The sequence below is a fragment of the Poecile atricapillus genome, chromosome Z (genome assembly GCF_030490865.1).
Source record: "Poecile atricapillus isolate bPoeAtr1 chromosome Z, bPoeAtr1.hap1, whole genome shotgun sequence".
Classification (NCBI taxonomy): Eukaryota; Metazoa; Chordata; class Aves; order Passeriformes; family Paridae; genus Poecile; species Poecile atricapillus.
Genome location: NC_081289.1, coordinates 27496803 through 27514473, shown reverse-complemented (window position 1 = coordinate 27514473; position 17671 = coordinate 27496803). Strand labels below are relative to the sequence as shown.

At 43.5% G+C, this 17671-nt stretch overlaps 1 protein-coding gene across 1 annotated transcript; it reads left to right on the top strand.

Moving 5' to 3' along the window:
* The first annotated feature begins 191 nt into the window (after positions 1-191).
* LOC131592739 (desumoylating isopeptidase 1-like) lies at positions 192-16337 on the top strand. The gene is given in 8 exon segments (XM_058864476.1): positions 192-222; positions 225-275; positions 278-478; positions 9514-9535; positions 10447-10516; positions 11177-11286; positions 12026-12148; positions 13287-16337. Coding segments are annotated over 8 exon segments (687 nt in total). The 5' UTR covers positions 192-206; the 3' UTR covers positions 13381-16337.
* Positions 16338-17671: the final 1334 nt, after the last annotated feature.

Here is a 17671-nt window from a genome sequence, read left to right as displayed (position 1 = left end):
CGCCCCCCGGGACAGACGCCCCTCCCCTCCGCGCGGATTGGCTGCAGTGGGGTAGAGAAGGGCGGAAGGATCTCACGCGTTGCGCGCGGCTCCGAGCCTCAGCCAATGACAGCGGAACGTGTCCGGCCCCGCCCCAGGCTGTAGCTCCGTCCCCTGGCACTGTCGCGCAGTGACGGGGCGGCCCGGTAGGTGCGGGGCGGCCGCGCATGCGCCCGGAGAGTGTCACCCTTCCTCTCCGTCTGTCACCTCACGGCTGGTGCCGCTGTGCCGGGGACCGCACCGGGGCCGCCCTCTCCTTCTGTTCCCCTCCGTCTCCCGGAGGGAAGGGCCGTTCAACCTTGTCCGCAAGGGCTCCGGCTGCCGCCTGGCGGCCGCGCCCACACCCCCATGGAGGAGCCGCTGGCGCTGCACCCCGTGAAGCTCTATGTGTACGACCTGTCCAAGGGCATGGCCCGGCGCCTCAGCCCCCTCATGCTGGGTAAGAGCTCGGCGGGGGCACCGGGGCCGCCCCGGCCACCGCCTGCCGGGGGTTCGCGTTCCGCAACCGACCGCCGCGGTCCGGCTTTGCCGCGCCGGGAAATGGGGCCGAAGTCGCCGCCCCCTGCCCCGGGGATGGCGATCCCCGCCCGGTATCGCTCTCCTGAGGGAGCGGCCCGCCGGGGCAGGCTCCCTGAGGGCGCAGCGGGCGGCGGCGGTGTCCGGCGGGCGCAGCACGGCTTGGGATGTGCGGGGCTGGCACGGGGGCCCGGGGCTTGGGAACACAGCGGGGTTTGGCTGCAGGATTCCTGACTCCGCTGTCTTCGGGACGAGCTTTGTCAGTGCGGCAGATCCAGCGGCTCTGGGTCCAGCCTCTTCTCCCCCAGCCGCCCGCTGCCGCTGCGCGGAAGGAATTTACTGACGGCAGCTTAAAAGTGTTCCTTGGCCCCTGAGGTGAGGGACAGCTCAATTCCCGACTCCCCGGCTGCTGCGGCGCCGCGGCCCGAAGGTTGAGCTGAAGCAAGGCGCCTGCTGTTTACGAGGTTACTGACTTCGAACGGCTCCATGTTGTGCCGAGGCCGGGCTGGGCTGGTGATGTGGAGCCATCCGCCTTCTCCTTCAGAGAGTTTGTAGGAGTCTGCTGTATGTCTCGTCGAGATTGTGTGCGTTTCCAACAGAACCTGAAGCTTGGGATGGAAAGGAAACAGGTTTTGCTTGACGTTTTGGAAGCATGAATTAGGAACGCAACAAGATCTTGTTTTATACCTGTTACGAGCAGGTTCTGGCCCGTGTCAGACCAGCAGTCTGTGTGGGATGAGACTTCTCAACAGGCTTGAGTGTCTGAACAGATGGCTCTGTGTAATCTTGTTTTACAGTTTGTTGGCATTCACTTTGCTCATCTGCCCTATGAGGAGATTCTGTGATTTCCTTCAAGCTTAAAATGAAAGTCCAGACAATTCTTAGCTTGAGGTTTCATGCAGGTCAATGATAGATTTGCAAAGTTGAGAAGAAAATAGTACAGAGATCATGTGTATTGTGTTCTGTTATCCAGAGAGCAGCAACCACTTTGGGAGATGTGTGTTTCCCGCACTGGATAACCTCAAAACTTTTTATGTGGTCAGAGTTGCTTCTGTTGTAGCCCTTAGGGAAGTAGCTTTTCACCTGTCAGGTGAAATAGCCATATTTTATCATGTGCTAAGAGTTATAAATCTTGAGATTACCTGGATGCATGATTTACCTGTGCTTGAGTTGAGTAGAATTTAACCACTCTTATTTCAAAGTGTTGGTCCAAGCAAAGACTGTAATAGAGATAGATTGCCACTATAATTATCTCCATGCCAGTCTTCACGTAGATCAAGCAAAGGCTTTTTAGCTCCCTTCTCGCCTACAAAGTCAGTTTTGGGATCTTATAGCTTTCTGAATTTCCACATAAAAATACGTAGTCCATGACTTCATTTTTGATGCTTTCTAATCTATTCAAACAACAACTTGAAAACTTTGTGCTTGTGATATTGTTTGGTGGTAAAGTTCTGGGAGTCTGAGCAGTGAAAAGGAAAGCTTAAAAACCTGAACACTTCTGGGTAGTAGGGGAAGTGCTACTCGCTAGTACTGCCTGGTAACTGAGTTCAGATGTGTTCATGGAACGTGGCCAGCTAGGCCCGCGTGGTCACAGTGACAATGCAGACTGCAGAACATTTGAGATTGTGTGGATCCAGTGACATGATTGTTCATAAAACAAATCATTCTTTCTTTCTTTCTTCCTTCCTTCAAGTTGTGTCTTCTGTGCATTCACACTCAGCTCTGTTCCAGATGATTTTGGAAACCTCCTCAAAAGCCAAGTGATCAAGAGAATACTCCTCTTACCTCATACACAGACCTTTTTTTCCTTAAAGAACAACAAAAAAACTCTTGCTATTTCTCTGTATATCAACTTTCAGATGGTAAATATCAATTATTTCCTTAGTGGTGTTCATAAACTGTAGGTCATTGGGGAAAGTCATAGAAATTAAAGAAGGCATTTCTTAAAGGATTTACACTTGGCATCTCTGCTTACAGTATTCTTTTCATCAATGTCAAATTTGAAACAGTGCTTTTGCTTTGAGTGATAATTCTGTACTATCACCTAAATTGAAGTATCTTGTTTTAGAAAGAAAAAAATAAATACAGTAATTGATTGTGCTAAAATCAATTTCTGTCAGGCTTGAAAACAGCAGCTCAGGTCCCCTTGCCAGAGGGGGATGAGTCCTGTCTTATGAGACTGCTCGCTGTGAGAGCATCACTGCACTGTGTCTTCTGTTGTGCTAATAGGGTCCAGAGGTATTATGGACTATGTCAGCACAGCCTTCAGGGATCAGCTCTCACTACTAAATGTTATACTGACTTTTTCCAGTATCAGTTCTCCTGTTGTTTAATGATGAATCTGGAAGGGAGAGATGTTTAGCACAGTTCATAGCAGACTTTAGTGACTTAGTCTTGTCCCTTGGGCAGTCTTTGTTTTTCTTGGCAAATTAACTCTTTTTCTACCCAGTCTGCTTTTATTATTCTTAATTTTCTGTAAGCTTCCTGTAATTTAGTGAATATTTCTATTCTGAAGTATATATGATCAAAAATTGTACTTCAATTGCCTTTGGTATCAGAAGGAGCACATTTAATGTTTATATTGCTCTACACTGCATCTTCTCAATAGCTACTCTTGGTCCTCTCCTCCCATGACTCAGTCCATGACTACATTTGTCTGTTCAACTATGTGATATAAGAAATGTTGACCTCAATTCAGTAAGATTTCTGTTGCCAAGACAGAAAACATAATCCACCTGATTCTGTGGAGGGTAAAGAGGAAAAGGGAATAGTTCAGCTTGCAATGCAGATTTTGAAATAGATGTCCAAAGGCAGAGAAGTCTTTAAGAAGATTAAAATCCTATTGCATCATAGGCTTAAAGAAAAATGTCTAGCACCTCTCAAAGTTCTCCTGTCCTGTAACTGAGGTTATTGCTTTTGTGATTCATAGAGTGAGCTGGGAGCTTGGTTAACCACAACAACTTTGGCTCCATGTAGTATAAATTGAGTGGACTGGGAGTATGTTTTGGTTGAAATTTTTAAGTGGTGCATTCAGCTGTAGGGACTTAATGGCCCAGAGGGAATTGGAGCGAAAGGTAACTGCTGAAAGACGGTGCCTTCTGCTTGGTTCCATTTTCCCAGGCCAGCACATTTCTCTGCTTCTCCTCCATCTGTTCTGAACAGTGTTGAATTGCTTCAGCATGATATTCTATCAGCTTTGCTCCCAGCATTTGCTGGGGATTTAATGAAAATCGCGTGTGTTACCCTCCCCCAATATAGCCTACTTCTGTCTCTCTAGGCACCTCAAGGAGAAGGGAATTGAAGCAGGCTCCTCCCTCTCCGTTGTTTTTTTTTTTTTTTTGCTTTGGTTGAGCACCCCTGGGTAGCACATAGAAGAAAGTGCTTGACTATGTGCTTCCCTAATTAGAGTAATTTTCAATTCAAAAAAGGCAGGAATCTTAATGAATTGTCCTAGGGAAATTACAACAATATGCAAAGCAGTGCACTGCTAGAAATACCCAAGTTGGTTGACCAAATTGTATTGCTTCTCATTGCACAGGAGAACAGTTCACTACTTTTTTTTTTTTTTTTTAGAGTCTTTTATGGTTTTCTGGGGCTTACATATCCATTGCAGAGATATATTGTTAAAGGTACTGAGCTTCCTATAATTTCTTAACAGCTCAAAAGCAGGCATAGATCTTGCACTGAGGGTTGGACGTCCTGAACTCCAAATGGGGTAAACTGAGTACCCATCTGCACGGACAGTTCCTTCCCTTATGTCTCAGAACTCTTCTGCCCTTCAGTATAATAATTTGAATTAATATACAAGTGCCACTTTAATTTGATATTTAAAATGCACAGGAATAATCAACATTGTTTGGCCCTCAAGATTAATAAATTACTGTGATGAAAAGAAGATTGATGAGTATCTAATGGCCCTTGTGCTTGGCCTTCCAGACAAATCTAAACATGGAAGTAATCCCGTTCGATTGTATTCTAAAATTATATGGGCTTCCTTCTTCTTTCAAAATCTCCCTGTATCCAAACAATTACAGTCTCCTGAGCTGATTTTACAAGAGGCTAGTCTAACTACTTCATTCTCCATGTTCCTGTGACTAAGATGAGGGTCCTGGAATTGTTTATGTTCTATTTCTCTCATAGGTTTCTGTCTCATGTAAACACCATTAAAGTGTTTGAACTATGAACATTATAAAGAAAATAAAACAGCAAATATAAAAACTTGCTTACTTGCTAGATGATAGTCTGCCTTATTGAAACAAATTGAATCTTTGAGATGCCTAAGCACGCTGATTTATGCTGAACTGGCATCTTCCCCCAGGTTCTAGTGAGTATTTTCAGGAAAGAGCCACAGAAGCACATCAATAAGGGGAAAAAAAAAAGTAAAAAACCAAAACCATGCTCAAGCAAATAAACAGTCAAAAGACATAGCGATCTTGTTTCCAAAGACTGACAGGCTATCTATCCCCCTAAACTCTCACAAATATAACATAGTAGCTGTTCATGTTCATATTCACAGTCTGTGGGAAAAAAAAGGTACCTTGACTTGGATTAGCTTGGAACGGATGCAGATCAAACCAAGCTGATTTGCTTCACATTTTCTTCCAGCTGAGCTGGCACATAGGCAATTTCTCTGGGAGAGTTGATTCCTGATAGCGTGGCCATATGCATTAAAGGTTGTGTGATTAAATGTGTATATCTAAATTTGCACCAACCTTTCCTGTTCAACAGCCTCCTGACCCTTGAAATATTTAACCTAGTTAGCATCATGCTGTTTTGCTGTTTTACCTGGATCACAGAAGAGGTATAGTTGGAAGGAACCACAGTGGGTTATCTGGTCCAATCTCCCTGCACAAGCAGGGTCATCCCAGGCACATTGCACAGGATTGTGTCCAGATGGTTCTTGAATATCGTCGGTGAGAGAAACTCCACAGCCTCTCTGGGCAGTTACTCCAGTGTGTCATCACCTGTACAGTAAAGAAGTTCTCATGTCCAGATGGCTCTTCCTGTGCCTCAGTTTCTGCCCGTTGCCTCATCCTATTGCTTGTCACCACTGAGAAGAGCCTGGATCCATCCTCTTGATACCCTCCCTTCAGATACAGTAAGTGCCCAAAAGAACATCATCCCATCAGGACATTCCTGTCCTGCATTATGAGCATGTGCATCCTCTGAATTAGCTTTACTGTAGGTATTGAGTCAAAGGTAATGCCTGCAGTTTAATGCTGCAGAGGGTTTTGCAGCTCCAGTGGAAATTGCTGGAGAATCATACTTCTCTATACAGTAATGGACAGCCTCAGGTCATGAGTAAATGGCTTGGTTTTGCTGGCAGTAGCAGCACACAGTTCTACCCACATTGCAGTGACCACAGGAGTTGGGAGTGTTGGGCAAGGAGTGGAAGAACAGGAAGCATGGTATCTGCCAGTATCCTGGACAGTGTTTGCAATCCCTTCTTACAGTCCACTCAATTGACTATGGGATCTGAGCTTTATTGCAGTGTAGGATTATTTGGGGAGGTTCATGGCAAGCTTGAGCTTCTGTTTTTTAAGCTGGACAGTGCTGCCAGAAGCAGCTTTACTGGAAAGTGTTGCTGCAAGGCCCAGATACAACTTCTGTCTTAACACTCATAGCAATGCTGTAGCCTTGCTTGGTAATGCTGTTGGGGCATTTGTGTGTATCAAGCCTTCAGAGCCTCTGGGCAAGATATTTTGTGTATAGTGGTCAATGTCAAGCAGAGGGCAAAACATAACTCGGTGCAGGCTGCCCTGATTGCTCTACCTGAGCTTATCAGGCGTGGCAGTGAGCTGTTCCCTGTTCTGTGCAGTGTCTGAGTCTGGGAGAAAGGGCAAGAAGAGTCATAGAGGAGGATTCCCATCAGAGCAAAACTTCAGGAGGAAGATGATTATCTGTGAAGGTCTGTACGTAACCTCTTACATGACAAACAAGCAACACTGAGATTCTTGCTGAGCAGCAGGAAAGGAAGCTGCCTGAGTTCCTCAGAAACTGGTGGCCATTGATTTATTTGTCTGTGGCTCAGTTTGAGTTGAAATAACAACAGCCAACCTGTGAAGCTGGGGTACTGCAGCAGCTTACCAAAAGTTCTGTCTTGGTTGTCTCTGGGTGATGCATACATGGCCAATAATGGCAGGTTTCTTAGGCTTGGGATTCCCCCAGCAGAGTTGTCATCAAAGACTCTTGCCTCTGACCAAACACAGTCCACCACAGGAAGAAAGGGATTATATTTTGTGTGTAGCAGGCTGGAGAGCTACCACAGATGCCTTATTGTCAGCAGTGCTGCAGATCTGATGTGTGTTTTCCACAATGCCAGCTTGGTTAATGACTTCTAGGAGCCAAGGAAAAATAGTGGGTCTGCAGCTTCATTAAGATTTTCAAATCAGTGTTGGCACAAACTGGCTGAGCTAAGCAGCCACAGACAGACCTGCCTTGTGAAGATAGGCAGCTTTGCTTGCCAAAAGCTGTTCTGTTGTTGCCCTGGCAGTTGCTGCCTTTGGACTGCTACAGACTTCATGTGTAGCAGTAAAGATTGGACTGCAGTCCAAAGCAAAGTCCAATTCCAGAATTCTGCTTGGGTTTTGTACGTACAACCAGATAATTACTTTGGTGAAAAGGGCCCTCTGGAAGTCCTGCTCAAGGTAGAGCCAACAAGAGCAAATTCTTCAGAGCCCAGGACAGCAGAGTTCTAAGTATCTGCAAGGACTGAAATCCCGCATGGTCTCTGGATTCCTGCCCCAACGTTTGACCATCTTCATGATAAATGTTTTTGCTGCTTCCTACTGAATTGTGAATTTCTCATTTTCCAGCTAGCACCTGTTGTCTTTCACTATGCATATCTGAGTAGAGCAAGGATCCCCTTTCATCCATACCTGTTGGGTACTTGTAGACAGGAATACAGACTCTTTCCTTTCTCTTCTTGAGGATGAACACAGGTTCTCTAAGCTCTTCTTCAGTACAGTAACTGCTCCAGCCTGGTACATCAGTGTATTTTGTACTGTGGTGGTACAAAAATGGACACAGCACTCCAGATGTGGTCTCACAAGTGTCAAAATGGAGGACAGAGTCACCTCCCTTGAATTGCAGGCTGCAACCTTGCTAGAGCAGCCCATTGTGTAGCCTTTGCTGCAATGATCTTTTCGGGTAGGTGTTGTGATTGCACGAGCAGGTCCTGGCAGCATCTGTGACATTGTCAATATCTACTGTAGGTCTTGCACCTTTCTACAGAATCTAGGTACAAAGTGGCAACTCTCTGGAAAATCTTTCATTATTGTTTGCTGCAGGTGTGTGAGAAAGTAAATATTAAAATGTTCTCTTTCAATTTAGCATGCAAAGAGCAGGCACAATTCTAATATGTGCTACCTTTGAAATGGTTTGTTTCTCTGGTCTGAAACATAAAGTTCAAGTTTCTAGTGAAAAATTTATTTATTGTGAGCAAATGTGTAATAATTTGTTAATAGATACACAGAACGCTAACCAGGCAAAGCCAAAGGGCAAAGCCAGCCAGAGGCCAGTGCCACCTGTGGTGCTGAGCCTCCAGGGCCAATGGGTGCTGGCAGCTCCAGAGTGCAAGGTGAAACCTCTGATGGGGAGATGTGGAACAAGGGCCAAAGGATGACGAAGCACAAAAGTGGGACATTCTAAAGGACCAGCAGATGCTTCTGAGATACTGCAACACAGTGTTCTGCTTCTGTCATTACTGCCATTCTCTTTTGGCCTTCATCCTACTCCAAGCCTACGTTTCTCTTCAATGGATTGACAGGGAACGTGGTTTCTGCCTGGCTGTGTTCCATGGGAGTGACAGATCGGTCCACCTGCTTCAAAACTACGTGTGCTCACTTCAGATGATGTTTCTATTGTCACAACAGCCTTTTCCCTGTCTCTGCTCTTCCATGTCTCTCATCTGAAGCAGGTACTTACTTTGCTTCAGACTTGAGTGGAAAAAAATGTGTTAGTGATTGCTTTTTCTTGTGGCAAAGGAGTACTCAGTCTAGTGCTTGGGTTCAAGAGAATACCAAATATTGGCATGCATGTAGTTTTTCTGTTCTAAATCTGCTTTCTGGGCGTTATGCACCTTGTTCAGGAAATAAAGTTAGAACATAGCTCCCACAGCATCCACTGGCACCCTACAAGCTCCCAAAGGAAGGGTACCAGGGACCAAGACTTTAGGTTATGAAAAATAAAATAATTAAGCCTAGAGCCATAAAAGCTGGTGACCTTTTGGAAAGAGGTTTAATCTTGAGATCCTACCATGAACAGAAGAGAGGTTTAGGTCTCCTGCTTCTAGGAAACTGGAAACACATTTTGAAAGGGACCTTTTCTTTGAGACACAATTATATTATCGGTGTAGTGGTGCCTGAAGCAAGTCTTTGCTGCTGTGTTCTGCAAAACACACAGCTTGATAACTTGTATAAATTTCAGTGCTGTACTTTTCTACCTCAGCTCCCACTTAAACTAATTTTTAAGGGCAGAGAGAGGGAGGGAAAGGAGGAAACTGTGGAATACATTATAGAGGCTACCACCACTGGTCATGTGTTTGTCAGACCTCTCATCAGTTACTGAAAAAGAGAACTGAATAATACACTCTGCTGGCTAGCAGCCTGCAGTTATGAAATCTGTCAAATTCAACTCTTCTGCTCCTGATTGAAGACTCTAATTTTAGCAAAATGTTTTCTTTCTTGGTCTGTAGAGAAAACACCTAAAGAAGGTAAGCACTGGCAGGATAGGATGGTATTGCTACCTCTCCCTGCCGGGAGGGAAGAAGTACAACAGTAGTGTGGATTGAGCAGGTAATTTGAAAGACATTCTGGACTTTGTAGAAGCAACTCTGGATTAAACCTTTGGTGTTGCTGTCATGGTGAAATGATAAGCATGGTTCTTGAGTGATTGACAGAAAGTAGGCTGAAATGTGGAAAATACATTGCTAATAAGTCTTCTTTTCTCTGCATACAGGGAAACAGCTGGATGGCATCTGGTAAGTGACTAGATTTAAATTGTGTCATGTGCAATAACACTGGTGTAGGAAGTATTTTCAATATGCAATTATATATGCTTCAGATCTTAAGAGTATTTTGTTGTGGAAGAGAGACCAAGATACTTTTTGTTCCTGAATACAGACTGGCAGTAAGATGATGTTCAGTCAGGTGATAGTAAAACCACTGTTCAAAGCCCAGTGGACCCCATGGAAAAGGGTGTTGTTAGTAGTTGTGGTTTTGTGCACTGTGTACTTTTTCAAGGGTAAAATCGTGTCCTTGTCCCAAGCACTTTGCGTTATAATTCCAGGCATGACTAAACATGAGAGTAAAAGAGTATGTGGGAAGAAGGTATTACAAGATCAATTCTTCTGCCATATGAGAGCAGCATCTGTATTCAGTCACAAAAAACCTCTAATTTCCTATATTTCATACCAAGAATTTTGATACCAGATGAAGAAGGCTTGTTCGGGTTTGGAGTTTTTTTTAGAGGCAAGAAAACCCCTAAACCCTTGTCCATCTATTTTCCTTTCTACTGATCCATCTCCAGTGGTTGTCCGACCAGCTTCTCAGCCAGTGAGAAGTCTCTGTCAGTGTGGTAGCAGGGCTAGTTCCGTCTCTGAGGGCTGAGCTCACCCTCAGCCCGTTAGCTGAGAGAGGCTCATGCCTGGGCTCTTAGCTAAACCTGTTCTTTCCTAACTGCTTGCAGAATTACAGTAGGCTTGATAATCATTGCTTCCATATCCATTCATGTCCCAGCAGATCCTGTGCCCACTCACAGAAACACATTGACCTTTTCTTTCAGTTATTCCCTTCATTATGTCCTTGAGCTCATAAATTTATCAGTGATTTATGTGCTAGGCTATTTACTTTTTTCCTTCATTTCAACTTTTTCTTTTGTTCTCTGTGGCAGGCACACCTCCATAATAGTCCATAAGGATGAATTCTTCTATGGCAGTGGAGGAATCTCCAGCTGTGCGCCTGTAAGTTAAACTTAATTTTCTAATAATTTTTTATAGGGTTACCAGATCAGAATTGCTTGTGTTACTGTCTTTTAGAAAAGCAGCAAAAGACTTCTAAATTCAGACAGATGCTGAAGCCAGCTGCTTGTCATGGTTTCCCATGGAACTGAGGGTACTGAGGGTAAAGGGAGCACGGTTAAAGCCCAACCCAGTTCAGGTTGGGGTTTGCTTCTTCTGGTACCGTCTATCTATCCAGAACACCTTCTGCAACTGCTTTGCCAGTGACACCTTGTCCAATTCTGTGTCATTAAATATTGCATGCAGACTTTTTAAGGGTGAAAAAAAGCCCCAAATTATGATATTTTCTCAGACCTTTCTGTTCTTTAAGAGGTAAAATAGATGGGCCATGCTTCTAAAGCAACATTTTGCCATATCTTAGAGCTTTCAGCCCAGAGAGCCAAATTTACCAGCTGAAATGGAAGTTGCATGTTCCTTTTCATTCTCTTGAGTGCAGAACAAGGGAGCCAGCAGGGCTTTTTTTCTTGACAAACACACCAAAAGTTCCTTCTTTTGTGCCTGGACAAACCATAATAGCTTTATTCAGTAGAATAAATTCAAAACTCAAAAAAAAAAAATCAGCCGGATCATTTGACATTATCTTCTGGCTGTTCTTTTTTACAGGGAGGGACACTTCTTGGACCTCCAGACACAGTTGTTGATCTGGGGAACACTGAAGTCACTGAAGAAATTTTTCTGGAATACCTTTCCTCTTTGGGGGAATCTATGTTCCGGTAAGTAACAGCTTGTACTGGAAAACTTGTATACCAAAAAGGTGCAGAGTGGAGGAAGGTGTTATGAAATCAATCCAACTCACAGCTTCTGTCCGCTTACTCTCTCATTTGGTACTCTTCAAATATGGGCTGGACTGATGCACTAATAAACGCAAGGAGCTACTTTCTAGTCTGGGAAAGAAGCATTCTTCTGGGAAGTCTTTCACACTGTTTTTTGTAAAATTGAATAATGCCTGAAATGCTTTTGAGAGAATCGCCAGGGAAAATTAAATCTCTCAGTAAATAGCAGTTTGCCCTGTGAGTCATAGGTAGTCACTGTAGTAAAGCTGCCAATTTTCACATGAGTAGAAGCAAGGTCTTGACTGTTAAAGAGTCTACTCTGCTTCTCACAAGAATAGGAAACCACAACATTTAGTGTTCTGGCTGTCTTTCAGAGTCAGTAATTCCTGTGATTTCTCATTACTGCTACCGTGGTTTTAATTGAAGAAACCTGACCTCACCTATTCTCTCAAAAATGGTTGTATTAAATTCAAGAATGCAGAGAGATGTCATTTTCCACCCTGATTCAATTGAATTTGAGGGTGATTTGATGTATGTATTTTACCTATTTGCCTTGGAATTCTTTGGGTGGGACGAGGAAGTGCTAATGTAAGGAGATGTACAGGTGTAAGTTTTTCTGTTTGTAAGATTTATTGCTGAATCTGTTTGGTTTTGTTTCAATTTATTTTCTGTGGCACAGAGGAGAGTCTTATAACCTCTTTGAACATAACTGCAACACCTTCAGTAATGAAGTGGCACAGTTTCTGACAGGAAAAAAAATCCCTTCCTACATCACTGACCTTCCATCTGAAGTTCTTGCCACGTGAGTATGGATGCCCCTCCTCTCTCTGGCTGCTTCATGCTAATGCTTAAACATTTGACAGAGCCAGCAGCACCAGTTTCTGATGGATCTGTCTGAGAACCAGCATAAGATTAAGGAGAGGATGCAATTTTCTTTACATCAACACTTGCAACACTGTATGACAAGTGCTAACTGGCACTGGTGTTCCAAAAGACAGGAGAAGGTTGTCATTCTGCCTTTAACTTAAACTAGCTACTTTGTGATGGTCTCTTATATGTGACCAGACAAGCTTGGAAAGTTTCAGAAAATAGTGCAAGGGTTTTTTTTCCCTCTTAGACAGCCAGTATCTGTTAAAAGTCATTTCTCTAAGCACCATAATGGCAGCAGAGGTGTCAGTTTGCTTGTGAAGAGGCAGGGGAGGTACAATTTTAAAATTAATGCTGCAGTTTTAAAACTAAGATTGGGTGGGAGAAGAGGATATGGGAAAAAAAGGAAATTAAGAATTCCTGCCTTGTAATTCAGATATTTTTTTTTAAACTCTCAGCTGGTGAGGATCCCAGTAGGATGATGTGGGCTCCATCATTTAGGTCTTACTTCTCTTAATAGTGGTATAACACATTCTTTGTGAGACATGTGTCTTCTGCCCTGGACTCTTAGCCCTTCAGATCTCTCAAAATCAGATAAAGTCTGTAACAGAGTGAGTCTTATTGAAAGATAAACCAGGTGCTACAGATTGCAACAGAAATTATTCTGGGAGTGTTGAACCATTGTATTTTAAGTGAGCTAGAGGCTATTCTTTTGGCAGGTCTCAATATTGATGTACTTATGGAACACTGCAGTTGCATAATAGGGATTTTGTTTGCACACTTAAGTAGAATGAATTACTGAGAGCTGGTTTCAGACAGTATTACATTAGCAGACTAGGCATGTTAGGACTCAGAACTACCTTATATAAAATCATATTTAAGTTTCTTAGTTATTGAAGGGTAAACTAATAGGTTAAATTATTTTGCTTTAGTTTGTACTGGAAGTCTTGTCTTCAAATTTGCTTCTAGAATGTTGGTTTGATTGAACTCTAGGAGGTGACTGCACTTCAGTGGTAAATGGGAGTTGCTGACAAAGTAAACTATTTGAGATGTTTATTTCTTTACCTTCTCAGACCTTTTGGACAAGCTTTAAGGCCCCTCCTGGACTCCATCCAGATCCAGCCACCCGGAGGAAATACCTTCAGCAGACATAATGGACAGAGCTAACAGGAGTGACCCAGTGTGCCCAGCCTCACCAGGCCTCTTCCTTTTTAAACATGAATCTACCAGATTTCTATTTTATAATTTCTCATGAGAATTAACTCTACAGAAGTTACAAGACAAGTTTTAAAATTTCCTGGGGAGAGAATTTATCAGGGTGCATGTAAGACAATGCTACCAAAAATATTGCCATAATTTCTAATAGTATTATACTAATTTATAAAGGCTGTCTTGCCCAAATAGGCTGACACTTTCTACATAACTCCTGTGCTGGTAAGTGGAAATTCATTCCGTGAGCATTCAACAGCCCATGACACAACTTGAAGTAAATAAGGGGATGTCCTGGACATCCCTTGCAGACTTGCATGTCTTTGTCTTGTCAGTGCTTCTATTTTGGGGGTATTTGCTAAAGTCTAGCAAAAAAAGCAGAGCAGGTACTGGTAGCCTAGGAAGTGAAGGTATCCCAGGATTAGTCTGCATATTTCACTGACATTTGCTCAGGGGAAGAGCTGAACTCATCTGATTAGGATATTTGCAGTGGCACATGTGTATGGGAAAGGCGATGAAGCTGAATCTTGTGTCAGTGTCACACTCAGAAGCTGACCTTCAGTGGGACTTGCTGTGGTGGGAGGGAACCTGGAGCTGAAGGTTACCAAGAGCCTTGCAATGCCAGATCCAAGAGTTACGGGAAAGAACCAGCTGAACAGAATCTCATGAGCAGAAGTGGTAGAGACAAATTTCAGGTCAAAGTAAAATGAAGTGAAATGTTTCCTTTTCTCACACATAAGTTTATCAGCATATAGACAGACATTGTTAATGCATAAGAACTGTATTTTCTTGGTTTGGTTTTTTTTTTTTTTTCCTTACAAAGCCAGAGTTACGGTACAGTAAGGCAGGAGTAGCATGGCAACTGCATGATAATACCAGTTGGACCAATTTCTGCCTTCAATATCCAACTGCAGACACAGTAGGAGTTCCAAGTTTCATTAATAGTGCTGCCCTATCCAAAGCAGTCAAGCATATCAGGGCTCTCTTTAAGAGAAGTAAGTGCTAGGTCTCCCCAAATGTAAAGAAAATGAGGAAGAGTAAAATTAAGCTTTTCTGTGAAACTGAGTTTCTTGGGGTACATGCAGAAGCAGTCCTGTCCTTAGATTAACCTTTGATTATATCAATACTGCATCTTCTAGTTTAAGATTTTTAGAGCTTTGCAATTACTTGCAGTGGGAAAGAACAGGGGAATGAAAAAATAGGCACAATGTTTTCTTTTCATGCATGTATATACACTACTTTCCTGAACAATTTTGTAGCAGTTAAATTTAGGAAGGAATATAAGAAAGACATCAGACAAACCCCAGAACAATGCTGATGCTCTGTAAATGGGGATTGCACATCCCAGATGCTGCCAACAAAGCATCTATGCAAATGTACAGCCCTTTGTCCAGTGCTTTGTTGTGAAAAATTATTGCTGCAAGTTCAGTCCTGCATCTCAAACTTCCTGCACTGGAAACTTCTTACATACCTGAACGAGGTGTCTTTTATCTGCTGGGTTCTTTCTCCCAGAATAATGCAGACTGATAAATTTCCCACGCTGTTACTCTGTGTGGACTATAACAGTTTGTTTTTTTGAGGGGTTGGAATGGAGGGAAAACTGCAATTTTGTCACTGTCAAATACTCAGTTGTCCTGCACATTGTGGAGCCAGTGCACAGATGGGAATAGGCTATTGTCAGGCCATTCTGCTGTTTCATACTTACTTGCTCTCAGCAGTGGCCCCTGCAGCCCAGATGCTCCTTTTCCTTGTCATTCTCAGTTTGTGCCATGAACTTCTCTTTAAGCATTTCATTTGATAGACTGGACTTGGAGATAACTGTAGCAGTTACTACAGATGGCTTTATACAAAAGCTTTCAATCTTATCCCCTCCAAATGTCCTGTTTGCAGAAAATGTTCTATGAAAGCCCATTATGAATACCTTTTGATGATCCTGAAGGAAGGATCGGTGTTTGGTTTTGCTAAGCCATAGCTTAGTTTTCCTGTCTAGTATATATGTTATCTCCATACATGTTTGAGAAGATCAACCAGCCTTTCATCTTAATACACACATGACTGTGCCACAAAATGCTGTAGATCATGTTAGAGATCTTGGAGCTTCCTCAGTTGAGCAGGTACACTTGAGCTGACACAGTGCAGCCCAACATCCTGGTGTGCTCGTTTGGTACCTGCAAGCAGCACAGCTGTGGTTGCTTGCCTTTCAGCAAATTATCACTTCAGGCACAGCTGCCTGTGATGGAAGCACTGGTGCCATGGTTTCTACCCCACACACTTACACAATGAAGATATGCCCTGTATATCCACCACTTTGGATGTCCTGAGCCTAGTTGCTGCTTGGCTGCCTACTTCAGGACTTGTTGCATCCTCTTGGGGCAGGAAGAAAAGAAATACATTCACCCTGTGCATTTTGCAATCTGCCTTTTCCCCTCCTGAGCAGCCCTTTTGCAGAGATAATGCTCTTACTTTAAGGTCACTGGGTGACCTTAAAATTTCACTCAGTCGTGTATTGTTTGTTTGCAATAGTCAAAGAGCTCTTGGGCTTGGGACCTACTTTTGTGTTTTGTGGCAAAAGAACTGTAAGAGGGAATCCTCTTTGCTTGGTCTTACTGGGTACTGAGACCCCTGTACCCCGTAGGACTGTTAGGAAACCTGTCTTCTCCAAAGATGGTTATGTGTAAATTGCAGGACTGTGCCCTCAATGTTCCACCCAGCTGAAAACAAGCTAGACTGAGAAGTGTATGTAAATGTATATAGGTGATGAACTTCAGCCAGCTAATGGACAAAGGGGCAGGGAAACTGAACTCCTGAAAGGGAGCAGAACCCTTCTGCCCACACTCATTATTCTGTCTTGTATTGCTGAGGTTCCCCCCCGTGCCATTTTAAAAATGTTAATAATGTCTTTAGGCAGAAAGTGATGTTTTGGTTTACTTGTGGGTTTTTTTCTATTACAATAAAAAGAAATACAACACATTTTTCTGATTGAATGCATGTGTTCACACGGCTGCCCAGCCAATGCATCTGACCAGAAGTCATTATCTTCGCTCTGGTCCCACCTGGGAAGTGCAACATGAGAAATTGTCCAAGCAGTTTGTGCCAGGTGCTGCTGCTGGAAGTAGCGGTGGCAACTGCCCTTTGCTAGAACTGGCCAAAGGCAATACTCCTACTTAAGTTTGGGAAATTTTTTCTTCTGTAGGTACCACAGCATTTAAAACCATACTCCTGAGGCATTACACAGCTTGGATGAGGTGAGTGAAGGTGTTCTGTCAGCACAGGTTTTGTTCAGCCCTTGGTCATCTAAGTCTGCAAGTATGAAATGTCTAACATCTGCTGTTGAAGAAGAGTTTTAATGTGGAAAAAAGTATTTTTCTGACTGCCTTGATACTACTTCAAAGAGGGGGGAAAAAAGAAACAGAGTAAAAAGTAGACTTCATGGCTGAGTTCTTCTGGAGCTTCAGAGGGGATATTGGGGAGGATTACGTAGCACTGCCTAAAATATCTGGCTCTGGGGAAGAAATTCACTCTGTTTTGTTCAGCCTTCTGCATGCTTATTGATGGCATCCAAAAGATAAACCACACAGTTTGCTGTTTGTGTAACAGTATCAGCACAGTACAGTAGAGGTCTTGTAACAGAAGGGGATTGTAACAGAGATGCATGATTGTGGTTATTTTGGCCTTGTTCTTCGGATGTGGTGCTGGTTTGCTACCAAGTACTAGTACTGGCCACACATAAAATACCTGTTTCCAGGTATTTTAATTTTTTTTAAATACTTTTTGAAAATTAAATTTTAAAACTAAAAGGAAAACCTTGAACTTAATGGCAGCTGTAAACTAATGCTCACAGACACTTGCCTTCTAAACTTCAAACAAAATTTCCTGCCCTTTCCTGCTGGTAACAGAGATTTTATTCCTGACAACAGCTGCTGCCTATCCGAGCAGCAATCAAGCAAATGTATCAGGAGTGGTTGGAGTGCAAAGTATTCCATAACCTTAACAGCCACGGTGGCCCTGTTCTCAGAGCTAACCCGGCTGAGGGAGCTGCCACAGCTGTGGACAGCTGTGCACTTCAGCACAAGGCAGGTTTGTGCTCCCAGGGAAACCAAGTTGTCCCCGGTCCTCACCAGCTGATATCAAATGGCCGCCAGGGTGCTTCCCGGGAGAGGTGTTTTGACGTGAAGGGACTCCCTAAAGCAGCAGGACAAGCTGCGAAAGCACAGCAGGCAGTTCAGGTTTCAGGAAGTTCTCCTGGGTA